The following is a 27,841-nucleotide window of genomic DNA, read 5'->3' as shown; positions in this document are numbered from 1 at the left end:
AGAAACTAAATGGTTGTTTAATAAGCTAAAGCATCGTATTATCGACAGCTTTCCGCGGATATTAAAATGGAAAATTGTTACCCTGCAGAAGGCCTGGACTAACAATACTAGTATTAATTTTATAATTTTTATTTTAGTTTTCGTGGAAAATTATCTTTAAAACGATGCTGTACATGATTTTTCAGTACGGCTGCAAACCGGTTCTAATCCTGCGGATATTGTTCGGTTTAAACATACGGACTGGCTTGGTCTAGGGTGTCCCACACCAAATTATAAAATTTTCTAAACAGAATTGATTTCCTACTCTCTGGTTTACAAATATCCATATGGTTATACTGGACAGGGATAAATTCTCCAACACCTGAAAATAATGAAAATTTAAAAATGCTAAAAAAACGGGAAAATAGCCGTCTGGCCGCCAATATCATGAAAAGCTTAAATGGTCCCAATAGGTATGGGAATCGGCACAACAAATTTTAGACCTCTATTTGCAATAGCAGCTGAGGAAATCTGATTTATATAAATTAAAATAGAAAGATTGATTTAGATCCCCAATGATGACACACAAAATTACCCCTTCTGTAGATTAAAATTATTGGTTGAACCGTTTTAACACTCAACTCAAATAACCAACCAATCAAAATTCAATAAAGTCCTCAAAGTTGTGGAGCCAACGAGTGAGACATGTTATTAAAACATTTTGGGGACTTGTGTAATAAACAGCACATTGTTCCTCCCTCCCTGCTTAAAATGGCTGGAAACCAGGAATCCTACCTGGATCCGAACATTTTGGAGGGACAAATGGCTGGAAATCAGGAACCCTACCTGGTTCCGAGTATTCTGGAGGGACAAAATTCCTGGAAACCATAAATACTAACTGGATCCTGGTAACCACGAATCCAACTTGAATCCGAAGATTCTAAAGGGACAAAATGCCTGGTAACCAAAACCAGGAACCCTAACTAGATCCGATTATTCTGGACTGGAGGGACAAAAATGCCTGGCAACCAGAAATGCTACCTGGTTCCTGGTAACAAGGAATCTTACCTGGATCCGAAGATTCTGGAGGGACAAAAGTGAGGTCCAGACCAAGGTGTCGGGTGGGTATCATCTCACCAAAACTTATCACTTTCGTCCTAAATAGGTATAATATAGAAATACTACATTGTAAAGGAGAACCATATCGGTTCAGCGGTTAGCGAGATCCTTCGGTACAGATACACACACAAAGATCCTGTTACATTTTATAAATGAACGTAAAATATATGTGGATATTATGACAGGGGAAAAAGTAAATTTTTTCACTTAATTCCGTTGGATGCAAGCTTCCAGTCAAATGTGCTTATTAGGTCAAACTGATTTTAATTATAACGGAAAACGCGTCGTCAATTTGGGTTGCTAACACAGACATCATCTATTGGTCAGGTTATTCATTCGGTAGTAGGGGATAAGGAGGACAAGGAAGGGGGGGGGGGTGTAATGGGTTGCGATACTCTAACACCCAAGGATTTTAGGTTAAGTAACATGCAACAGACAACCAACCCTTTGATTGCAAAAAATTTGTCTGAGAAGACCTAACTGTGCATAGTAATGAGTTGCGTCTGTTTATGGGCCAAGGCATTCCACCTACTCTTACTTTATATGTCGCGGACCTGACAAAGCAGCAGTAGGAACCATTTATAACGTCTTTAATTATGACGCGTCAATTTGAACCTCACACCTCCCCGACGAAGAGCGGATGCGCTACGGTTGAGCCACGATCGCGGGTATTAAGAACTACTTACTTAAACTTTTCAACATATTGTTTAAAGTAGGCGTTCAGTTCTGAGAGGGCAGGATTCTGGAATTCTGAAATAAAATAATTATCATTTTCTTACGGATCTAAAGAGGTAAGACAATGGCCGATAGATTGATGTACATTCTTATTGATGATATACAAAATTACCCCTTCTGTACAATTACTATCAGAGGTTTAAACATTTGGACACTCAACTTAATGAACCAACCCAAAAAATCAAAAGTATCCAAAACTGTTAAGCCAACAAATAAAAAGTTATTATTAAACTTTGGGGACTTGTGTATTCAAGAGCTTAATGTCCCCTCCCTCCCATCACTTACATACACACACACATACAAAACCACACACACACTCAAACACACAAAATGAATCTTACCTAGCTCCTGAACCCACACTTACACACCCACAAACACACATAACCACACAAACATGCACATACACACACACATACATACACACACACACACACACAAAATGAATCTTACCTAACTCTTGAACCTCCCTGCATACACACACACACACACAAACCTACACTCACACACACATCATACACACACACACACACACAAACACAAACACAAACACACACACACAAAATAAGTCCTACCTAGCTCCTGAACCTCAACTGTGGGAAAGAAAAAGTATTTGACGAGGGAATTGAGTTTGGCTATCTGGGAACCCTCGTGTGGTGTAGAATAGAAAATTATTCCTGAAATAAAAGATTTATTGATTAGTAGTTTGATAAATAGATAAACAAATAGATTGATTGATATTAAGATGGATTAATTTACAGATACGTCGATTTATAAATATATAGATAGATAAAACAACTCATACAACCCTTTTAGTACTTTATTGAGATCTGGTGACTGACCATTCTCAGCTAAACTATTTCCTTACAAAAATATCTCATCCTTAGTGTTGTGTGCATATTTACTATAGCCAATATCTAGTCAAAAAAGACATCCTTGCGGCACTCCCAAATTTATAAATAAAAGTCCTCACTCACCCTTGGTGTTCTGTGCAAATTTATTGAGTTCTGGTGACTGACTGTTCTCAGCTGTGACCAGCATCTTCTTGATGATTAGCCCGCCCATGCTGTGGCCGACAAAGATGACCGGTCTGTCCCCCACACCCGCCTCTCTCAGTCTCCATAGTATGTCCTCGGATCTTTCCTCTAGGTAGATAGATGGATGGATGGATAGATGAAAGGGTGGATGGATAGATATATAGATAGTTTAATAACTTAATAAAAATTAATAACACAAAATTTTTGAGCCACGAAAAAGATAATGTGTTTTCACACAAGTTTCCGCCAAAAAAAGCTTGTTTTCACTCAAGTTCCCGCCAAAAAAAAACATGTCATACAATTTCCCGCCAAAAAACTTGTTTTCAACCAATTTCCCGCCAAAGAATGTACAATCAAATATCTTATCCTCTCCCTTTCCCTTGACTTACCTAGAGTTGATTTAAAGGTCTGAGTGGGACAAGATCCGCCCCACTGAGATAAATAGCTGTCAAAGTCCACCCCCAGGACCCGGACATTGCTGGAGTCATCCTGGAGCCAGTCCCGCGGCCAGCAGTACGTGTAGTCATCCTCAGATATCTGAAACAACGAAAAGTTGTAAACAAGAATAGTTTTTAGGACTTTTTGAACTGAAATGATAAGGTCTTTTTTTGTCTTTAAGCATGACAGACAGACGAACAAAAAAATGTATATAATAATAAAAATAGCCCAATGTCCCCTCCCTCCCTGGTGTATGTAGGGAGGGAGGGGACAATAGGCTGTTTATTACACTAGTCCTTAAAGTTTTAAAGTAATGTTTTCTTATTCGTTTGCGTAACAACTTTGGGGACTTTTAATGAATTATGATTGGTTGATTTATTACGTTAAGTGTTCAAACGTTTCAACGACAAATTTTAATGTAAAAAAGGGGTTAACTTTGTGTATCTTTACTGGGGATGTACATTGTACATCAATTTATCGGCTATTGTCTTGTCCCTTTAAATCCCTGGTCCTGTAGCAGAAGATTTGGATTTCATGAGTTTAAGGATTTAAAAAAGGATTTTTGGGTACAACTTAATAAAACTTTGGATAACAGTTTATAAAACTTTGGGTCACAATTAATAGAACTTTGGGTACCAGTTTATAAAACTTTGGGTACCAGTTTATAAAACTTTGTGTAAGGGTACGGCCAGTACCTGTTCTGTAGAGAAGTCACGTAGGTTATCCTTGTCCTGCTGTCGCCATGTAAAAAATACACCTGAAACAACAATGGATATAAAATAGCCTAAAACTGACCTGAAACAACAATGGATTTAATATTACTTGGATCGTACACCAGATTTTCATGTTCACTAATAAAGTGAACGGTGTAGCGGGCTAAAATAGCCTAAAACAATCTCAGGACCTATAAGTAGCTTCACTGTAAAGGAGAACAATATCAGTTCAGCGGTTAACAAGATCCTTTGCTACAGACAAAAAAAAAGATTAATACTTTACATAATAGGATTACAGATAATACATGAAAATATCATCCAACAACTAACAACTTTGTGACTAACAATAAGACGACCATTGAAAACTAGAAAAAAATATGCGGCATTTTACGCACAAGTTAAAAGACGACATTTAAAAATGGAAAATATTAAGCGGCATACCTCCAAGGAGACCATGTATGAAAACAACATCTACTCCCCCCAGTTAGACAGGGATAAAAAAAGTTGACATTTAAAAACATAAAACATTAAGCGGCATTTTTTTTGACAAGTTAAAAGACGACATTAAAAACTAGAAAAAAAATATGCGGCATACCTCCAAGGAGACCATGAATGAAAACAACATCTACTCCCCAGTTAGACAGGGTGTTCTTGTGCTGTACATGTCTGTCTGTTGGTAACATCAGGTAAACTCCAGGGTGATATCTAAAATAACAAGGATGACAACCAGGGATACGACAATGGCCGATAAATTGATTTACATTTCCAATGATGATACACAAAATTTCCCAAGGTTTGGATTACAATCAGTGGTTGATACGTATGGACTCTCAACTTAATGAACTAACCATTCAGAATTTAATAAAGTCCCTAAAGTTGTTAAGCAAACGAATAAGAAACCTTTATTATAAAACTTTGGGGACTAGTATAATAAACAGCCCAAAGCGAAGCACTAAAAATGAAAGGAAGTACAAAAAGCATATACGCACCTATGCACACCAAACTCTTGATCCAGGTTGCAGAGTGCCTTGGTGGCCGGCAGGTTCACCAGTATATTTGGATCCTGTTTCCAGCCTGCCAAAATTCCAACCCAACCGTTTCTACAAAAAAAAGTTACAATTTAGTTTTTTTTATTGCATTGGATTATCCTTAAATTTTTTTGTTAGTTTATGTATAGTACTAGCGGCTACGCCCCTAGAAGCCTCTTGTGTTAAGTTTTTATGTTGCATTCAAGGTTTCGTAGGAGTCTCTTTCTACGATACCTCGCAATGTTACAAAGGTAGGATTCTCTATACATAAAATAAAAATCTATTGTTATTTCTGAAGGAGGGTGGTGGTACCCTCCCCCAAAATAGTTATAAACCTTCCCGGGACCTATGAGAAGCTACCCTGTTAAGGAGAACCCAATAGGTTCAGCGGTTAGCGAGATCCTTCGGTACAAAAACACAGAGACACAACATCTTGTTACTTTAGTATAAGGATTTACCTGAAAAGATTGTTATGATGTTGCTTGTGCAGACACAGGTTGGCAAGAATCTTTCCCATCAGAGACTTGATCCGTGGATTATTGGGGTGTGCCTGAAAATCAAGAAGGTTGGATATACAGGGATCTAAAGGGATAAGACAATGGCCGATAAATTGATGTACAACACAAATGATAATTATCCCTTCTCTGTAGATTAAATTTAGTGGTTAAAGCATTTGAACACTCAACTTATTAAAGCAACCAATCAAAATTCACTAAAAGTCCCCAAAGTTGTTAAGCCAATGAATAAGAAAACATTAATATGAAACTTTAAGTAATAAACAGTTCAAGACAATTTTTCACAACCTGTATCAGAACATTTCACCACGAATTGTAATATAGAGTATGGGAGGGAGGTAGATTTTCAATTGATTGTAATTGCTATAGGACGATATTAGGGTTCCCTGCAGGGTTAAAGCCCTCCGCAGGGGTTAGGCATTTCAGGGAGAATAACCCTTTCCCCCCAAAATATAAAGTACCGGATATCCGGTAATCTACCGGATATCCGGTAATCTACCGGATATCCGGCATTAGTTTCACCTACCTTTAAAACCATATAGAAAAGGGGGAGAGAGTTTATAATTTCTGTACATTGTTCCTCCACAGTTGAATGGGATAGCAGGGCTTGCAGACAATATTCTATCAGAGTTTCCTTAAAAATATGACATGTTATGTAGGGTTGTGCCGGATACTGTTTTGAACGGATACCGGATATCCGGCTGAATTCTAATGCCGGATATCCGGTATCTGATCGGATATCTGGCCATTTTTCGATATTCGACAAATTACCGGATATCCGGCCGGATGACCGGATATCCGGCATTAAAAATCAGCTTGATAATTTATGACAATTAAGACAAAAAATATGATTGTTAAGACAAAAATAAGACCACAATTAAACTGTTTTAAGCCTATTTTTGAAAATAATACTCGGACACATCTCGAATAGGAGAAAATCCCATTTCCCCCATAACGCTACTGACTGACGGACGGACAGACAAAGTGAATTATAGAGTAGCTATAACAACGTCCAACAAGACAAGTATGATTGTGGTATCCTAATAATAAAGTAACAGGATGTCTGTTTGTCTCTCTGTTTATACCGCGAATGACCTCCTGGTTTTCCTAGGTCCCGGTAAGGTTTGTAACTATTTATGGGGAGGGTACCACAACTCTCCCAAGATAAATCGCCAAGATAATTTTTTTAAAAACGTAAAATAAAAAAAATCTGTTGTAAAATGCAACTCTCACCTCCTCAAGTGCACCTTGAGGCCTCTAGAGGCGTAGCCGCTAGTGATAAATAAATAAACAATTTGTTAATAGTTGATTTATTGAACCTCAATTAAGTTTTTTCTTTCTTTACTAATTGATTAATTAAGTTAAAAATTGATTTTAAAAGTCACGTTAAAGACAATTACGGACGTAAGGACGTTCGGACCGACCTTAATTATAGAAAGCTCCGCTTAACAAAAAAATAATTTAGAATTTAACTTCGTAATTTCAATTTTATTTATGTAAGATTAGTCTTATCTTCTTTAGTAGCGATGCTACTCTATAATTCAATCGAAATGTCTGTCCGTCCGTCAGTTACGCTATGGGGAAAAAGTGATTTTTAGCGGAGAAATCCTTTAAAAACAAGGGATAAGACAATAGCCGATAAATTGATGTACATTCCTAAGGATGATACACAAAATTACCTCTATTGTAAATTAAAATTAGGGGTTGAAACGGTTGGAAACTAAACTTATTGAACCAACCAATCATAATTTACTCAAGTCCCCAAAGTTATTAAGTCAACGAATAAGAAAACGTTATTATAAACTTTGGGGACTAGTGTAATAAACAATTCAATTAAAGTCCCTATTGCATTGAGACAACGAATAAGAATACTTTACTATAAAACTTTGGGGACTAGTGTTATAAACAGCCAATTGTCCCCTCCCTCCCTGCCAAAAACAAAGAACAACCTTAATAGTTACGTCAGTCTGTCGGTCATGCATTAAAACTCACTTAGTCCGTTTGTCCATCCGTGATTAATTCTTTGTGCTTCGCTACTTATGGATGTTGTCATCCTTGTTTATTTTTCAACTGTTTAAATAATTCTGCGCGTTTGTCCGTTTGTTCGTGCGTCATTTTCCTTGAGTTACATAGTAGATATATATACTCTAGATACACACTCTATAAATCCTTATACTAAAGTAACAGGATGTTTGTCTGTTTGTTTGTCTGTGTGTCTGTACCGAAGGATCTCGCTAACCGCTCAACCGATCGGGTTCTCCTTAACAGGATAGATTCATTCTCATGGGTTCTGGGAAGGTTTATAACCATTTTGGGGGAGGGTACAACCACCCTCCCAAGAGAAATGACAAAAAAATCGAAATTTTAAAAAATATTTGGGAGACTTCAACGTATTATAAAGAAGTAACGTAGAGACTTTCACAAACAAAAACATAGAGGCCTCTAGGGGCGTAGCCGCTAGTACTCTATAAATTAGCCAATAGGAAAACAGTGGAGGTATAATACGTCCAAATTATGGCGTAGAAAGCAGGGATCTAAAGGGATAAGACAATGGCCGATAAACTACTGTACATCCCAATGATGATAACCAAAATTACGCCCTTCTGTAGATTAAAATTAGTAGTTGCAACGCTTGAACACTCAATTTAATGAATCAACCAACCAAAATTTGTTAAGCCAACAAATAATAAATTTCTTTTCCAGTATGGCTTCAAAACGGATTAATATTCGCTGGATTATAGAACCGGTTCTAAGCCATACTGAAAAAGCATGCATCGTATTATATCAATTTTTCTACAGATATCCAATATGTACAATCATAATATCTAAAACAGTTTTGTTAGCCCATGCCTTTGTCATCTTGAAGCTAACAAAAGTAGTTTTAATCTTACAATTGTACATTTTCATATCCACAGAAAGCTGTTTATAATACGATGAAATAAATAACTATTTTAAGTTTGACGAAATTTGGGTCAGTTTAGCCATCTATATTTAATATACCTATCTATTAGTTATATAAGACATCAATGTAGATACTTATATAAACAGACTACTTGGAGCGAAGCTTCTCTATAATTAGGGGGTTATGTTCGTCATACCGCGACCAAACTAAAGCCGAGATAATGGGTATGGATATCTCTCTCGGCCTAAAACTGCATCATAACTAAAGACGTTAAAAGCTGTACCTTACGGCTGCTATGCCAGATGCGCGACATTTTAACATTTATACGTACAACCCCTCCTGCTACGGACGGACGGACGGACGGGCCTAATTATAGAAAAGCTTCGCTTTTAATACCTAATGTACACAGTACTACTATACAAATGGAAAATTTTTAGGATTGAAAGAGTACATTAAGGCAGGGATCTAAAGGGATAAGACAATGACCGATAAATTGATGTAAATCCCCTATGATGTTACACAAAATTCACCCTTCTGTTCTGTAGATTACAATTGGTGGTTGATACATTTGGACACTTTACTTAATGGACTTAAGAATCAAATATAAGTAGTTGTGCAAAGAAAACGTTGTATTTTCATGACCTTATTTACTAAGTATATTTGCGATAACTTTTATTTAATGAAATCTTCCAATTTTTAACATGTACAAAACACCCTGCTTTATTGCTTCAAGATCCATGTCAGATCTATATAGGAAATAAATGTCTATAAACGAGCTCAAGTTTTCCAAGGAATATATGACTATAACTCATAGTGCTCCAATAATTCATAATAAACTCTCATTGCCCAGAACGATAAGACTCATTATTTTACTTTATTAAAAATCAATTCCTTTTTTTTATTTCATGTAGCTATTTACCTTATATTGATGTATTTAATTTCTAATCATAAAAGAGAAAATTTAAATTTATAATATAATAAATTTAAGAAAACTCTGTTTTAAAAGAATTCGATTGTGGCGACATTTTGTGTGGTCAAAAAATAAACTAAAATTGTAATCAGCATCATTAACCCTTTAGTGATGGTAATGTAAAGAAAAAAATATAATTTAAAAAATCTTTTAAAAATCATTTAAATTATTAAATATTTACTTTCTTTTAGATAGTAATGCCGGTTGAGGAAAATAGATTTATTGAGAAATAGATATGCATATAGAAAACTAGCCAATGGGGAGATAATTATATCGAGCCAACTCTAGTACTTATATAACTAAAGAAAACACCTAGGCACTAAAACGCACACACACACACACACACACACACACACACACTTACACACAATCTTACAAACATACACACACACACACACACACACACAAACACACAATATTTCCCACACACACACACTCACACACACAAAATAACTTATAACGTAGAAAATATTTGAAGCGCATTTACTTTAAATAAAAAAACTAGAATTCATTTTTAGCTTTAATATGAGGGTCGGTTACTTGACTGATTCCTAGGACAACAAAGGACAATGTTATAAGCGATGCATATCTATAATATAGTTCTAAATATGTAAGTATGTTCTTAAACATTATCTTATATTTAAGCAGTTATTTGTTTCGACTCTAGTACATTTTTATTCTGATTATTCAGACTAAATTGGCTACAATTTTTCGCTTTAATATAATACTCATGTTTTTTTTTACCAAAATAGCTATAAACCTTCCTTAGACCTATGAGAAGCTTCGCTGTGAAGAAGAACCTAATCGGTTCAGCGGTTCCTTTGCAACAGACAAAAAAAAGGTTACTTCTTTATATAATAGGATATTCTACATTCATTATAAAACGTGACTAGAAAGTAGAAATAGGTCCAAAAAAAGTGCAAAAAAAAACAACAAAAATATTTAGCAAGTTTTCAAATGCGTAGCTTTGCTATGACACATATGTACGTCGACAACGTTATTACTTCTGCGTTTGTTGATAAAATTGTTTGATTGTTTTAAAACTTTACTGTTTATGGACAAACATACAGAGTCCCCTAATGATGATACACAAAATTACCCCTATTATAGATTACAATTCGTAAATTGAAACGTTCGGACACTTTCAATGAAATTCAATAAAAGTCCCCACAGTTTTTGAGCCAAAGAATAAGAAAACGTTATTATAAAACTTTGGGGACTAGTGTAAAAAACAGCCCAATGTAAAATATGTCAATTTAAACTCTAATTTTTCAGTATGGCTGAGAACCGGTTCTAATCCAGCGGATATTAACCGGATTTGAAGCCATACTCGAAATGAACTTTATGCGCTTTTAGATGTGTACAATTACATGATGCTGTAACGATGCGCCAAAAAAACGCGCCAAAAAAACGCGCCAAAAAAAATTTGGAACATATTTCACTTAAAACACCTTCGTAATTTGTACGTAGAAAATTTGAGTGACGAAAATGAGTTGAAACAAGGATGACAACACATTAGGCTGTTTATTACATTAGCCCTCAAAGTTTTAAAATAACGTTTTCTTATTCGTTGGCTTTACATCTTTGTGGACTTTTAATTAATTTTGATTTGTAAGTACGTTAAGTTGAGTGTCCAAACGTTTCAATGACTAATTTTAATCTACAGAAATATTGTGTATCATCATTAGGAATATACATCAATTTATCAGCCATTGTCTTATCCCTTTAGATCCCTGCACAAGATGCAACTCCTACCTCATCTACCTCATTGCTTGTTTCTATTCATAAGGAAAAATAATTCAGCAAATCGGAGGTCGACCCCAGCGGGCTAGGTCGGTAACCAGCAGGGGTTAAGTACATTTTTTCTAAAGTATGTGTTGTCATACATCAAATTATAGGATTTTTAGGTCAAGGAACTCAAATTCAGAGCTAAAATAAGCATTAGACTAACCTTAAGATGGCTATGTGGGTGGCCCTCAGGGGTTAAGTGCATTCTACCTAACCTAACCTAAAAATAAAAAAATGCAACTCCTACCTCATCTACTTGTGGTCTGGGTATGGCGTGGATATGATGGCTCTCTCTGAAGAACTCATGACTAATATCAGAATCTAGAAGTTCCTCGGCATCTCCCCTGAATAGTAGATTTATCATTCTTAGATTTAGATTAGATCTTGGGTGTACATTAGACTATATCTATAATACAAAGTAGAACGATGTCTGTCTGTCTGTTTGTTTTTTATGGCGAAGGATCTCGCTAACCGCTGAACCGATCGGGTTCTCCTTTACAGGGTAGCTTCTCATAGGTCCCGGAAAGGTTTATAACTATTTTCTTGGGGGGCGGGACTAGGGTTGGGCCGGATATCCGGTGTGGCCGGATATCCGGCCATTTTCAATATCCGGCCGGATACCGGATATTGAAACTATCCGGCCGGATATCCGGCAATATAATCTTTTATATTTTACAACAAAAATCTCTGTTTTTTTTAATCTTTAATGGCTGTAATCTTTTTTATTATTGAAGCTAGAAGAACAATTTTTTCTTAATGTGTTTATCTTTATGTAAATTTTATATTAGAAATCTCAAAACATAAATTTTGGAGGTGGCAGCAGTATACTTGGCAGCTGTCAGCCACAAAACTGTTTAATTTTTATAAAAAAGTCGTTGTAAAATTTTAAGTTATTTTTCTGCACTTTCATGTCCCTTCTAATATCTCTTGATACTAGGGACGCAGCCGCTAGTATAATATAAAACACCAGTTTATAAAGAAATTTTTTTTGCGGGTATAGTCCCTTTTGTGGCAACGCCCCTTAAGGAGCAATTATTCGTATTTTCACAGTAGCTTTCCTCCTATTTCTAGCCTCTCGCGGGGGACTCTAACCTTGCGGGGCTAATTGCCTAACCCTGCGGGGCAATCACCTAACCAAATATAACCTATTAAAAGCAATTTTAAAAATACAACGAATCGCCCCTGAAGGTGCGTTGCCACGAAAGGGACTATATCCTTTTTTGATACTTTAATATGTAGTAATTTGGCCGGTTATCCGGCCGGATAACCGGATATTTGGCCGGATAACCGGACATTTGCCGGATAACCGGACATTTGCCGGATACCGGCGTTGGCCGGATATCCAGCCCAACCCTAGGTGGGACACCCCGGCCAACCCCCCCAAAAAATGAAAAATACTCCCCCAAATTTTTTCTTTTCTTTTTAAAACTAAAATTAAAATAGTGGGGTCGAATACCCCCCCCCAAAAAAAATTTCCTCCCCCTTAAAGAAAAATTTATCTTTAAATCTAAATACGAAAAATTGGTTGGATCAAACCTCTTGGGGCGAAGTCGCTAGTAAGTAAATAAAGAATGATAATGAAACAGGTAGTTTTGAAATCAACATTAAATTTTAAGATTTTTTATTTAACAGCGCATATGCAGTTTTAGGTAGGTAGTAAACTCTAATTTTTGTCATTGGAGAAGCTTAAGTGTCATACATCATTCAACCAATCAGAGCGCAGGTAGTTTTCAATCTACCAATCACAGATGTAAAAATTAATTAACTTAAATTGTATTTGCGCTTTTAAATAAAGAATTATACAAAAAAACAAATTTTATAAAAAAAATCTTTCAAAATTTAATGCAGACTTCAAATCTACGTGTTACATTAAAATACTTTCAATCTTATAAAGTCTAGTGTACTATGTACATACATAAAAAGAATAAAAATAATAAATGAATAATATTATGTATATACAATCAAATATATGGTTAATAATTTATATAAAATTTTTCTTCCCAAACGGCAGTTTACTAAAAGGTAGGAAGTATGCAGTAATGTGTATTGTGTATTCACACATTGTTTTCATACAGGCCATATTAAAAAAAACAAGAATGACAACATCCATAAAAGCGAAGCTCTGAAATGGTAACACAAACGAACATTAACACTTGTAGAGTGTCAGAATTGAATAAGCAGAAGTCTAAACAAAATTGTGAGTAAAATTGTTGTTAAAATTTTTTTAGTAAGGGAAAATGTTTAAGGACATTCTTACATTTGTTAATTATAGGATTTATTCCCGTTTTGATGGTCCTGATGAACACACGCACACACACATACATACACACATATACACACACACACTCACACACACACATACACACACACACACACACACACACACTGTAAGTATTTACCTGGATAGATAATCATCAATAGCAGTGGTTGTATAATAGTTGATACAATCATGAAGTTGAGATGAATTTCTAGGCAGCCTCGTTAATACCTAAACACAGGGAAAATTATCTTTATCATAAGTGGCCAGGCAGGGAGGTGTCATTGGACTTTAAATTAAATTGGTACCCAAAGTTTTATAAAAAAGATGTCTTATTCACTGTCTTAAAAACTTTGGGTACTTATATTGAATCTTGATTGTAAAGATGCTTCGCTAATAACATTGTACTTTATTTTCCTATGATTCATTATTCCAAAAATCATTGTCAAAAAAGTTTAAAAATTAAAATGATTTAAATGGACGTACGGACTTTGAAGTAACTATTATAGAGCTGCTACGCTTTCTAAATCGTACCTAACTATCAAGGGTATGATCATATAAAATTTGAAATCAATAGAACAATCTTAACAAGTATAAATTAACGAAACTAGGTATCCGTAACTGACGGACAGACCCTTATTATAGAATTGTTATTTCTCGCATTATAAACAGCTTTCCGCGGATATTAAACTGTACAATTATAAGATTAAGCCCCGAGATGCCGCAGTCACGGTCTAAAAAAACTGGTTTTAATCTTATGATTGTACATTTTAATATTCGCAGAAAATAAGATATAATACGATGCTAGACATAGTTTTTCCATACGGACGAGAACCGGTTTTAATACACCGGATATTAATCGGGTTTCGAATGATTGCGATAAAAGGTGTTTACCTCTTTCAGCAGGCTGACAATGGTTCTCCCCTCCAAGGTGGGGGGGAGGGGCGGCGGCGGCAGGAAAAATCTGAGATCCACCCCAGCACAGCTGGCCAGGCCCACTGCGGTTCGGTAGTTGGCGGACTTAATAAAAAATATGATTGACCTGTTTAGCAACCTTGAGAATATTTTGTAATTTTTCAATGGCATTATCCTCCTGCGTCTAGGCAGGCCAGGGGTCCGAGCGCTGCGGCTAGGCAGGCAATGGTACTGAGCGCCGCGTCCAGAGTTCATAGTTCTGTCAGGGGTGGGAGGGATTTGGAAATAATCGATTCCAGCATCATCTTATTATTTTGGAAACAATCGATTTTTAGCGTAACCTGCACTAGTAACAAAACTACTCTTTAACCCACTTTGTCCACCTATTGTGCTATTATTTTCTCCGCTGATATCAGCGATAAATAACTATTTTTTTTGCATGCCTATAACAAAGCATAGTTATAAGAGAAACTACTCTACAATTTACTTGTCTGTCTGTCTGTCCGTCCTTCTGTTTGTTTGTTTGTGTAGCCATTGTTTCTTAGTGTTTGGACCTAAGTAGTCATGGAGTAGAATGAGACACTTTTGTATAGCCACTTGAACTATCAAGCTCCATGCTCAAGTATATTATGATTTGACCCGCTGTCTCATGAGAGCTACTCTATATTACCTCACCCTCGCCGAGTATGGCAGGTGTCCCAAATTAAGTAAATGCCGCTCTCCTGAGAGGAGCTTGGGATAAGGGTTGTACAGATATTATGTATGTGACTATTAAGTATTCAAACCACTCAATAAGCTCCTTTTGTCTGTTAATTATGTGAAGAAAAAAATTGAAATACCTGTGCTAATTGCCAATACTCTGAGTCGCTAAGTTTTAACTTGCTCAATTCTTTGACGGCCTAGTCGGGGTAAATAGATATTCATTTTTTTAAACAAACAAAAAACGGCGGTAACGGCTTTTCTGATTCGAATTCGAATCATAGAAACTTGATTTGTTCCTAAATATAGTTTAACAATTATGTTTTTAGCGAAGCATCATTAAAATAATCACTTAAAAAGGTAAGTATGTCCAAATTAAACCCTTTGCAGGTCGCAGTTCGCAGTCCGACACCGCGCCATAACTAAAGACGTTAAAAACAGTTCCTACTGCTGCTATGTGCACGATATAAATAGTTAGAGTAGGGGGAATGCTTTAGCCCATTAACAGGCGAAAATCATTACCATACACAGTTAGGGAGTATAAAAAATTAAGTACCTACCTAAAAAAAATGTGTTATAAACAAATAATAAAAAAGATGGGGGTGAATTTTTTTTTTTTTATGGGTGTTGGGGGTTTCCCACCCCCCAAGAAAATAGCCTAAAACCACCATTAGGTACATTCCCTGAAGAGTAGAATTCAATCAATTCAGTGGTAACTAAGATCTTAAGCTTCAGACGGACAGACGAACATCATTCTAATTTGTATTATAGATAATATGAATATAATTTTCCTTGAGGTGAAGTTCATATTCTCCTGTATTGGCCTGGTGCAACAACCTAAAAAAACAAGGATGACAACATCCATAAAAGCGAAGCACTGAAACGGTAGGACAAACGAACATTAACACTTGTATAGTCACAGAACTGAATAATCAGAATATAAATGTATGAGAGACGAAGCAAAATTGTAAGTAAATTTGTTGAAAAACTGCTTGAAACAGGATAATGTTTAAGGACATGCTTACATTTTTAGGACTTGATTATAGAGTTGCTTTGCTTATGATATTGTACTTTGTTGTCCCAGGCATCATTATACCAACAAGGATGACAACATCCATAAAAGCGAAGCACTGAAACGGTTGGACAAAAGAGCATGAACTGATATGGTTCTCCTTTACAATCTAGCTTCTCATAGGTCCCTGGATGGTTTTTAACTATTTGGGGGGGGGGGGGGGCACTACCACCCTCCCTACCTCCAATTTTTCTTCAGATGCCGGGGAATAATTGCTTTGAAATCTTCTTTGGTTTCTGAAAGAAAAAAAAGGTTTAATATCTTTTATTTTTAATACTTCGAAACCGATTAATATTCGGTGGATTAGAACCGGTTCTCAAAATTATGTCTAGCATCGTATTATATCCATCCGTCATATAAAAACTTACAATCCTAAGATAAAAACAAGCTTTTTTAGCCCTAATATGCTGATTTTCATTTTAATAATCGTTGAGAATTGACTGTATTACTAAGCTATACATGATTTCAGTAGGTATGGCTTACAATCGATTCTAATCCAGCGGATATTAATCAATTTCGAAGCCATACTGGAAAATATTTTAAAAGCAAAGCTTTCTACAATTAAAATTTTCCGTCTGTACGTCCATATTAAAAGCTAAAATTTTATATTATTAGGGCCAGTCCGTCCGTAGCGGACAGCTATTATCATTAATTTAGGCATGTTAGAATTGTCCTATCGATTTCAAACTGTACATGATGATTCCTTGAAAAGTAAGGCATGACTTAGAAGGCGTAAAACTCATCAAATATAGGTCCCAGGTAGGTTTAAGGCTATTTATCTGCTCCCACCCTCAGCATTTATGTACAAAGGTGGATTCTTAAAAAAATCCTTTAAAATAAAAAATTAAATAGAATCTTATTAACCCTTCTATGATTTTGTTTAATTTTTGTAGATTTTTTATGTGATTTTGGTGGATTTTTCACGAAAACAATTTTGCCCCACTAAGCGATTAGTGGGGCAAATTTTTTTTAAGAATCCACCTCAGGTCCCCAAAGTATTGAAATCTCACCTATTGGGTTCAGTTTAAGCTCATCAAATCTGTTCAATTTGTCTAGAAGTTCCTAAAAATAAAATATTATGGTGATTCCTGTAGTAGTTAGGTATGAAGCTTTACTATAATCAGAGTAGGTCCGTCCGTCATTATATCCGGAACGGTAAGCTTTATTTCGTTAATTTAGTCACGATAAAATTGACCTATCAACTTCAAACTTTGCATGGTTTCCAGACAGTGACTGGGACAAGACAATGGGCGATAAATTGATGTACATCCCCAATGATGATACACAAAATTATCCCTTCTGTACATTAAAATTAGTGGTAGAAACGTTTGAACTCAAAACTTAATGAGCCAACCAATCAAAATTCACTTTAGTTTTCAAAAATGTTAAGCCAACAAATAAGAAAATGCAACAATACTTTACTCCGCCAAATCGCAACAGGACTCACCTTTGGAACTGGAATATATTGTGCACTTCCATTCTTGTCTTCCCTAAAATATATAAAAGTAGTATTTTTTTTGTCTGTAGCAAAGGATCTCGCTAACTGCTTAACCGATATGGTTCTCCATTTCAGCGAAGCTTCTTATAGGTCCAGGGAAGTTTTTTTAACTGTTTTGGGGTAGGATATCTCCACCTTCCAAATAAAAAATACCCCTTTAAAATATGTTATTAGGTACCTTTTTTTAAAACTCAAATTGAAAAAAAAAGGGGGGGGGGGGAGGAACCTAAAAAAGGATATCATACCAAACAAAATTTACCAAAAATCTTTTTAAACCAAGTCTTAGAATTGTTTTGGGCTATTTTTCTGCCCTGCCCCTTCGATTACAGAGCCCCTAGTTGTGAAGGGCGCAGCTACTATAACAAGATTATACCTGGCCAATTCTGCTAATATTCTTCTGTGGGTGATTCTCAGCTGTTGGTCGTTCAATCTTTCCTGTAGCTGCTTTATCTCCTCCTGTTGCTGGGAGGACTGAAATACAAGAATATAATAGGACCTAAGATGTAACCTTGAGGCACTCCACAAATTATATCTAAATTTTAAGCTAACAATAATGATAACGGATGTAAAAATGAAGTTCTGAAACAGTTGGGACAACCTTATGTTAATTAATCTCTTCCAGCTGCTGAGAGGACTTAAATACAAGAAAATAATAAAGGACCTAATATACAACCTTGTAGCACTCCACTAATTATCTCCAACGTTTCAGAGTTGAAAAAGATTACAACATCCATTAGTGAAGCTCAGAAGTGGGAGGATAATCAAATATTAGGTACCTAACACTTGTGTCAGAACAAAATAAGCATATTTTTAAGTATAGAAATAATTAAATGTAATTTGTTTCAAAATTGCTTACAAACAGGATACAGTTTAAGGAAATTCTTATATTTCAGGACTTCATTATATAATGGATACATTATTAGTTGAATCTTACACCAGATTTTCATGAATAAAATAAAAGTTCCAGCACTGTAAAATAACAATTTCCTCCCTTCCACCCCCTTTATCCCATCCCCTCCCCTGCTACTGGATGACCGAACTGACCAATAAATGTTATCCTTACCTGATACATTTGATACGCCAGGAGCCCGCTGCTGACCACAACACTGGAGGTCCCAATTGCTGCAAACATTCTCCTAAACAAGGATATGACTTGAGGCCTCTAGGGACACGTAATAGTTATTTATTTCATCGTATTATAAACAGCATTCCGCGGATATAGAATGTACAATTATAAGATTAAAACCAGTTTTTATATTCATAGAAAGCTGGATATAAAACGATGCTAGACATAGTTTTTTCGTATGGATGAGAACCGGTTCATATCCACCGGATTCGAATGAATACGAGAAAATGTATTCTTTTCAATCTATGTTAAAGATCAGCTGTCACTTTAATATAGCGATTGTGTAACGAGGAGTAACGCTTCTTATTACAAGTAAATATATCTATAATACAAAGTAGAGCGATGTCTATTTGTTTGTTTGTCTGTAGCAAAGGATCTCGCTAACCGCTGAATCGATCAGGTTCTCTTTTACAGGGTAGCTTCTCACAGGTCCCGGAAGGTTCATAATTATTTTCTTGGGGGATGGGACACCCCCAATCCCCCCAAAAAATGAACAATACCTCCACAAAAAAATTCCCCCCACCTAATGAAAATAAAAAAAAATTCTTTTAAATCTAAAATACGAAAAATTGGTTTGATCAAACCTCTTGGGGCAAAGCCCCTAGATGCTAGGGGCGAAGCTGCTAGTAATGTTACAAAGCAACTGAATTAGAATCACTGAAAGTCGGACAGACAAAGTATGTTAACAAACACCTAGTCAATCACCTCTCCTTCAATCTAAAGTGATCATCTAGAGAAGCCAGAGCATCATATGCTTTTTATAGAATACAATACTCTAAACACCCAAGGATTTTAGGTTAAGTAACATTTAACAAACAACTAACCCCTTGATTGCACGACCTTTTTCTGAAAGTCCCGGCTGTGCATGGTAATGAGTTGCGCCTGTTTATGGGCCAAGGCATTCCCCCTACTCTAACTATAAATGTCGCGCACCTGACATAATGCAATGTAAACCATTATAACAACAATGACAACATCCATAGAAGCAAAGCTCTGAAATAGTAGGACAAACGAACATTAAACCTTAGTGTCAGAACTAAATAATCAGAATATAAATGTATAAAATCGAAACAAATTGTAAGTAAATTTGTTGAAAAACTGGTTAAATACAGGATATTGATTAAGGACATACTTACATTTTTAGGAATTGATTATAGAGAAGCTTCGCTTATAACATTATACTCTGTTGTCCTAGAAATCAGTATTCCAAAAATCTTTCTAAATCGTACCTAACTACTACAGGAATCAATATGCAAAATTTTGAATCGATAGGATAATTCTAACCTGTTTAAATTAACAAAAAGCGCTAACTGTAGTGACGTACAGACGGACGGACCGACCCTAATTATAGAAAAGCTTCGCTTTAAAAAATAAACTAACCCAAATCGTCTGGTGGGGCTGCCGCCGGCGTTGCTTAACTCAACTCTTGCTGAAACTTTGGGGACTTTTCTACTTTCTTCCATTTAGGTTTTCCATGACTACCCAAAAATCTGGGTACTAGGTACCTAATATAAGAAAACAAAGATGAAAACATCAAAACGAATCATAACAAATCAGAAAGTTGTATAAAACTAACACGAAATTAACAGAATCTGTGTATATTTATGTAAAAAAGGATCTCGCCAACCGCTGAACCGATACGGTTCTCATTTACAGAGTGTAGCTTCTCATAGGTCCTGGGAGGGTTTATAACTGTTTTGTTGAAAGGTCTATAAGTTAACCACCCTCGATCCATAAAGAAATCGCCAAAAGAAAACACAACCCTCCCCAAGTTTTTTTTACTTTTTCTTTTCAAGTGGGGCCGTGGGACTATCTCCCACCTTAAGTGCCCCTAGAGGCCTCTTGATGCGTAGACAAAAGTAAAATATGTTCTTCCAATTACGATTTCAATAAAAGTATCCAAATTAATAATTAAGCCAACAAATAAGGAAACGTGTTGTAAAACCCTCGATAAAATATATTATCACCTTATTTTTGGATTTTCACGAAGTCATAGTCAAAAAAAACACATTCAAAAACCTACTAAACTGAACTTCGACTAATTTCTAAAGCCTTTATTATCATTATTTAACAAATCAGCTGAGACTGGAATATTCCAAGGACCAATAGAAATGCGGGAAGATTCTGCTAAAAAATCTACGAACACACCTTTAACCAATAAAAATCCAGGAACTGTCTGCTAGAAAAATCTATCAACTCACCTCCAGCCAATGAGAGGCTAGATTCCAGACAATTGACCAATCAGAAATCACTAATATTAACTTGTCCAATAAGAATAAACTAACAAGCAGACACTTTGTGGCCTTATTTTTGTTGTTGTTATTTTTAACAATTATGCAACTGTATTTTCACTTATTTTAATAAAATCACGTTTTTGATATAATTATGTTGAAATTATTACAAATGTTTTAATATTTTAAATCACTGTATTATTTTAGATGTTTAGGTTTCGGCGAATGTTTTTAGACTGGAGCTAGACAGAACTTTTACTATATTTGTACTTTCTCTCTTTCACTCCCTCCCCTACTCTCTCTCTGTCTCTTTCTCTCTTTCTGATTTCTTCTCCCTTTATTATCGTTCAACTATGGTCCGATAGTAATTGCGTAGTATACATTCATAGACTATTGGCTAAATGGATGGGAAATAAGATAAAAATAATATTTGCCATACAGAAAAATCATGTTTAGCATTATAAAACATAAAATTTTCATAAATATCAAATCAAAAATTATTATTAATGCCCGTTGTTAGCCTGTGCCTTTGGCCCCTTTAGGTCTAACAAAACTGGTTTAAGTATTATAGTTTTTCCTCTTAATATCTCCGGAAAGCTGTCTAAAATACAATTACAAAAAAAATCTTCTAAATTAAGCTTCTTAGTACCAAAAAATCCTATTTTACCATTTAGTGAAAATCTTTAAACACAACATAAAAAGCACATCCTAGCAATCCAATACGTTTCAAGAAACCTAAAAATTTTAATATACATTCAAGAAATTAACATTTTACCATTTACTTAAAATATCATATATTGTTCATTTTATTTTATGGATATAAGGCCGAGGATTAAAGGCATCTCTAGTGGGAAAAGAGCAAGGCCTTTCTCCTTTCAGGGACCTAAACCAATGTTCATTTAAATCCAATCAATTCCATGCTTAAATGGAATCTGCCTCAAATTGATATAAATTACTATAATATGGAGGTTGCATGCATAGTAAACAGATTTTTTTCTACATCAAAGTGAGATTACAAAAATAAACGCAAAAATGGCTTTCATGGGGTGTTCCTTGAACCTATTCCGTGAGTTTGGAACAGGCTTTACCTAAATTCAACTAGTACCTTTCCATAGGAGAAAATTTTAAAATTACTTTTTAAGGTAAATTTCTAAGAGATTTACTATGAAAAACAAGTATCTTCTGAATTTTATAAATATTTTGCCAATAATTTAATAATAGAATTATATTTGATATCTACCAATATAAACAACTAAAAGAGCTTTTGAAATCGGTATATAACATTATTGTAGCTCACATACTTGTTAATTTATTGCATTTTGAAGTTTAGTTGTACAAATTATATACTTCTTATATTTATCATGTTGTTCACGTGAATCTCAACACAATACTTCTTGAGGTTACACTCTTCTCCTATAAAACTCCTTCGAATCTTCCTACAGTGACCTCTAGGCATCTATTGCCAGTTACCTCCAAAGCCCATTCCCATATTTGTCCACAACATGCCTCATGAGAAACCATGTGCAGGTTAAGGGCCTTGCCAACCTGTCTCTTTTTCCCCCTTTATAAGTTGTTTTATTTTATTTTTTTTAGCCATTTAAATTTTTTTGTAATTTTTTGATATGTTAAATTTTTTTGTAATTTTTTATAATTAAAAAAAAAAAAAAATTTTGTAATTTTTTTGAATTTTTTAAATTTTTTCTAAAAAAATTTTTTTTTATGAGCTGAAAATATGAGCCACTGCCCTCAAATAAGCCATTTCTGAGAGGTGCCAACTGTACACAGCCCCCTCCTTCACTTGCTAATAGGGACAGGAAGACAAAATCATCCAAGGAAGAATTAAATACGGGAAAATTTGGAGGAAAGTACAAAAGGAGGAAAGTGGATGACCCGAGGTTGAAGATCTGTGATATTTGCAACAGGGATTTCATTGCTATATATCAACACTTGGATTTTCATGTTGATATAATTCCTGAGAGGTGCCAACTGTGTGAAAGAAAAATAACCAACGGAGCCTATCTTGTGCGGTTTAGCACTACTGATAAAGGAACACTCCGGTATGGCCAAACCTCTGTCTATTGGTATTTCTCTCACAAGTTTTCCCTCTGACTTGTCTTCTCGGCCTGCTGACCAATTTGCCACTTGCGCGTTCCCACTTCCACCAGCTGGGAGGTTAGGCCATACCGGAGTGTTCCTTTATCAGTAGTGCTAAACCGCACAAGATAGGCTCCGTTGGTTATTTTTCTTTCACACAGATGGCCGAGCCGAACCGGGTTTTTTTGCAACTTTCCTGTGCACGCCACTATAGCAAAACAAAAAAATACGAATTCTGTTTTGACCATTATAAAGCTTCCCTGAAACTTTCAGCTGGATCGGCCCATAAAAGTGGCGCTTGGCACTAATGGGTTAAGTAAATGGTAAAATGTTAATTTCTTGAATGTATATTAAAATTTTTAGGTTTCTTGAAACGTCTTGGATTGCTAGGATGTGCTTTTTGTGTTGTGTTTAAAGATTTTCACTAAATGGTAAAATAGGATTTTTTGGTACTAAGAAGCTTAAACTGTTTTTAACCTATTTTTAAAACGTATATAAAAAATATACTATGACACCAGTAAAATCAGACTGCAGAGCCTAAATTTGAATTAAGTCCCCAATAAACTTTTTTGGGGGGATTTAAATATTAATTTTTACTGTTGCCGTAGTCATTTTGATCAAAGCAAAAGGTCTTTTTTTTATTTGGGTAAAATTCGTAGCTTTTAGAGTGTTTTGCTTCATAAATATTGTATTCTGGTATAGAGTAAAATTAGGCCTTATGATTTTACTATAAAAATTCACTAAAAAGTTAAATCTTTACAATATACCAATGAATTAACATTAACATGTTTGAGTCTGTTCACCTATTTTAAACACATAAAAATTGGCTGTAAAGGGTTAAATTTGATGTCAACATGACAAGATGTCAACAAATGTTTATGCAATACAACAAAATTATTTTTGACACATATACAAATATGATATAAAATAAGATTATTCTAACTTATTTTTTTTAAATATTTTTAAAAATTATGTATCTTTTATGTGTATAGTTTTCATTCTTTTCATTTTAATTAAATAAAAATTATTTAACTACATTGTAAATAAGTCACTTTGTGAAAACATTCTTTCGGAAATCATAAAAAAATGAAATGAAACAAGAAATCTTGTTGGTTAAACTTTAGCAAATGTGTTTTATTGTATTATGTTAAATTTTTTACTGAAATTGATTGTTTTAGAAAAAAAATTATTTCCATCGAACAGAGTAGAGTTTTTTTATTATTGTATTGATATAAACTGAATCACATAAAATTGTTCTGTAAGAAACAATTTAACCCCAAACTAAAAGTTGCTTTTGCTTCCGTCAAAATGATCACAGCAACATATAAAATTAATTTTTAAATCCCCCCAAAAAAGTTTATTGGGGACTTAATTCAAATTTGGGCTCTGCAGTCTGAGTCTACTGGTGTCATAGTATATTTTTGATATATGATTAAAAAATAGGTTAAAAACAGTTTAATTTAGAAGATTTTTTTTTGTAAATTTAATTAAATAATAAAAAAATCTTTGTTCTGAAATTGACCAAAAATTATAGAAAGGGGAAAATTAGTGTGTTGTCATTTGAGATGTACATCAATTTATCGTTCATTGTCTTATCTCTTTAGATCCCTTACAATAACTAATTTATAAAAAAATGTCTCTATGTTATTTTTTGTCAACGACGTACTTTGTTATATCATTTATAAACGAATTTTTTCAACTATGAAAAAAATAGTCAGCTTATTATCCAAAAAGTAAAAATATACATTTTATACTTTTATAACTTATTTTTACTGTTAATCTTTAAAAAATATCAATAATAAAGCAAGCTATATAAAAAGTTAGTAACTGCAAAAAGTAAAAAAATAAAATTCTGCGTTCTTTCTGAGATGGGTTTTTGAGAAAGAATGCCGCGTTTTTCCGGCATTTTTTAGACATTGATTGATTGAACGAAGACGATATCGTCTTCGTTCAATCAATCATTATTATGTAAATGCCAACAGAGTATACAACTAAAGAATTCATAATTTTCAAATTAATATTTTAGTCATTTGTATAATGTCTAATACAGCTCTAAAAAGATGCATTAATTAATATGCAGCAAAAGTAGATTTAAGATAATTTGTTTTTCTTCTATGAAAGCCCTACCAACAAAAGCGAAATAATTAAATAAATAGTTGTATACTCTGTTTATTCGACATGTCTAAAAAATGTCAAAAAAAAACGCGGCATTCTTTTTTCAAAAACCCATCTCTGGAGGCTTGTTTCAGACGTTCAAGTTCATATTTTTTTGCGCCTTAAAATGTTTTTATTTTTTCAAAAATAAAAATCTTCTATTTCCTTTTATAAAAAATATTACTCCATGTATAAATAATTTCATTTTTAATATTAGAAAGCTGCGTCATACTAAAGATTTATATTTTATGCGTCATTTCTAAATGCGCCAAGCCCCCAAAATGATACGCATTTAAAATTTGCGTTTCAACACTGGGAGATTTTTGTAGGTGAAGGCAACCAAGGATTTAAAGGGATACGACATTGGCCAAAAAAATATGTACATCCCAAATGATAATACACAAAATTACCCTTTAGCTTTGTGGATTACAATTAGTGGTTGAAACGTTTGGACACTTAACTTAATGAACCAATCTTGATCAAAATTCAATAAAAGTCCCCAAAGTTATTAAGCTAACGAATAAGAAAACTTATAATTTAGAACTTTGAGGACTAGGTGCAATGTCCCCTCCCTCCTTCCCTGGATACCAACTCTATGATATGAAATGTCCGTCTCAAACGTGTTTTGAGGAAACGTGAATTTCATTTGGAGGGTTGGGTATATGCTTTAATTTTGATGAGGGAGTATCTATAATAGTAAAGTAGAATGATGTCTGTCCGTCCGTTCCTTAAGATCTTGGTAACCACTGAACCGATCGGATTCTACTCTTCAGGGTATATATCTATTGGTCATGTGGTGGTTTTAAGCTATTTCTTAGGGGGAAGGGGGGGACAAGGGTTGGACACGCCTAACCCCCCAAAAAATTAATATCCCCCCCCCGTCCAAAAAAGAAACTTGTTTTTAGCTGTTATTTAAAAAAAATGGCAGCACCAGAAATACTAATAATAAGAGGCTCTGGCGAAGCAGCAAGTTTAATTATAACATTCAAAAATGATTAATATCTGAAGGATTAGAACCGGTTCTCAGCTATACTGAAAAACAATGTATAGCATTGTATTACAGACAATTTTCCTTGATATTAAAATAAAAAAAACATAATACTAATACCAGTTTTGTTAGCACAGGGCTATGGCCCATTGGAGTTAACACAACTGGTTTTAGTCTTATAATTTTTCAATTTAATATCTACGGAAAGCTGCTTATAATATGATGCAATAAAAAACTATTCTACAGGGGTCGAAGGGTAATCTGAAATATGCTACGTTTTTGGGACTAGGAGAATTGAAATTTAATTTGTCAGCATCTATGTATATATATCTACGCCCCTAGAGGCCTCAAGGGGCCATTATATAGAGTGGGGGGGGGGGTCATATTCTTCTAGGGAGGATTTCTATTGGGAGTGTTGTGGTATCCCCCCCCCCCCCCAACAAAAAATAGTTACAAACCTCTCCCAGACCTAAGAGAAGCTACAGTGTAAAGAAGAACCATATCGGTTCGGCCATTATAGAGATCCTTCGGTACACCCATACAGACACACAGGCCTTTAGGGGCCCTTGAGTTAGGGGTAGGGGGTTCGGGAATTATTTTTTTTTCTTTTGGGAGGGGATGTTGTCCGTTCACAAAATAGATATAAACCTTCCCAGGAGCTATGAGCTACATCGTAAAGGAGAACCTTATATGTTCTGCAGTTATAGAGATCCTTCGGTAAACACAGACAGACATACATCCGGTTTATATAAAGTTTACAAGGGGAAGAAAGGACAAAAGTATAGCTTAAAACCATTCCAAGACCTAAATAAAAAATTAGAATAGCACGTAGGCTTTCCTAAAATGGAGAACTGTATCGGTTCTGCAGTTATTAAGATCTTAAGCTTCAGACAAAATAAACCTTACTTCTGTTTCGCTATTAAGGTGCTTATCTAGTTATGGATGGGGGGAAATGTGATTTTCTCGGCTCCTGTTCTTTATATGTAGTTTTTTTTTTCTTCAAGAAGTCTTATAATGTGTCTCAAAATTAAAAAAAAAACATACACATGTACTTCCCGAAAATATATAGAAAGGCTTTGCTTCTAAGATACCAAATCACATATAATGCAGGGAGGGAGGAAACTTTAATATGTTATGTAGACATGTAAGAAAAGCTTAAGTATAAAATTTGAAGTCTCAAAGTAAAAAATTGCGGCCAAAGGAGCCTTTAAAAGAATTCTTGAGACCTGGAGGATCATACCTGAAATTGACTTGAACACCTGTATTTCATTTGAGGATGTAAAACTAGAGGATATTTTAGTATTTTGGTAATATAAAATGATTTTTTAAGTCAAAAAAAATGTATTTGCTGTGCCCGCCAGGATGGAGAAATTCAAAAAATCCAACTCTCAGTTATGTGTCATACCCATTCTTAAAAAGTCACGCAGTTTGGGCTCTTTATCTTTCACACATAGAAAATCAGACAGAAAAAACCGTTCAACGCCCCCCCCCCCCCAACCGTTAAGGGTTAATTGAATTTTTATGGATGGTTCATTTAGTTGAGTGTTCTAACGTTTCAATCACTAGTGTTAATATAGAAGGGGTTA

General features: G+C 34.8%; 1 protein-coding gene across 1 annotated transcript; it reads right to left on the bottom strand.

Annotated features, from left to right (window-relative positions):
- Nucleotides 1–125: 125 nt before the first annotated feature.
- On the bottom strand, nt 126–21,358 carry LOC145307347 (protein SERAC1-like). Its single transcript, XM_080149728.1, has 23 exons — nt 20,990–21,358; nt 20,169–20,293; nt 18,726–18,798; nt 18,036–18,133; nt 17,612–17,654; nt 17,175–17,226; nt 16,346–16,400; nt 15,886–15,929; nt 15,233–15,294; nt 14,373–14,498; nt 13,621–13,709; nt 11,469–11,565; nt 6,088–6,195; nt 5,505–5,596; nt 5,008–5,118; nt 4,614–4,723; nt 4,001–4,062; nt 3,257–3,404; nt 2,808–2,975; nt 2,406–2,507; nt 1,785–1,848; nt 1,048–1,136; nt 126–361 (listed from the first exon to the last, which is right to left on the bottom strand). Exons 2-23 carry the CDS (start codon nt 20,249–20,251, stop codon nt 228–230), a joined length of 2,010 nt encoding a protein of 669 aa, XP_080005854.1. The 5' UTR covers nt 20,252–20,293; nt 20,990–21,358; the 3' UTR covers nt 126–227.
- Between the last annotated feature and the right edge of the window lie 6,483 nt (nt 21,359–27,841).

This window comes from Acartia tonsa, chromosome 15, assembly GCF_053477335.1.
Source record: "Acartia tonsa isolate MP-2025a chromosome 15, ASM5347733v1, whole genome shotgun sequence".
Taxonomy (NCBI): domain Eukaryota; kingdom Metazoa; phylum Arthropoda; class Copepoda; order Calanoida; family Acartiidae; genus Acartia; species Acartia tonsa.
The sequence above is the reverse complement of the archived record's forward strand: the minus strand, read 5'-3'. Positions and strand labels throughout refer to the sequence as shown.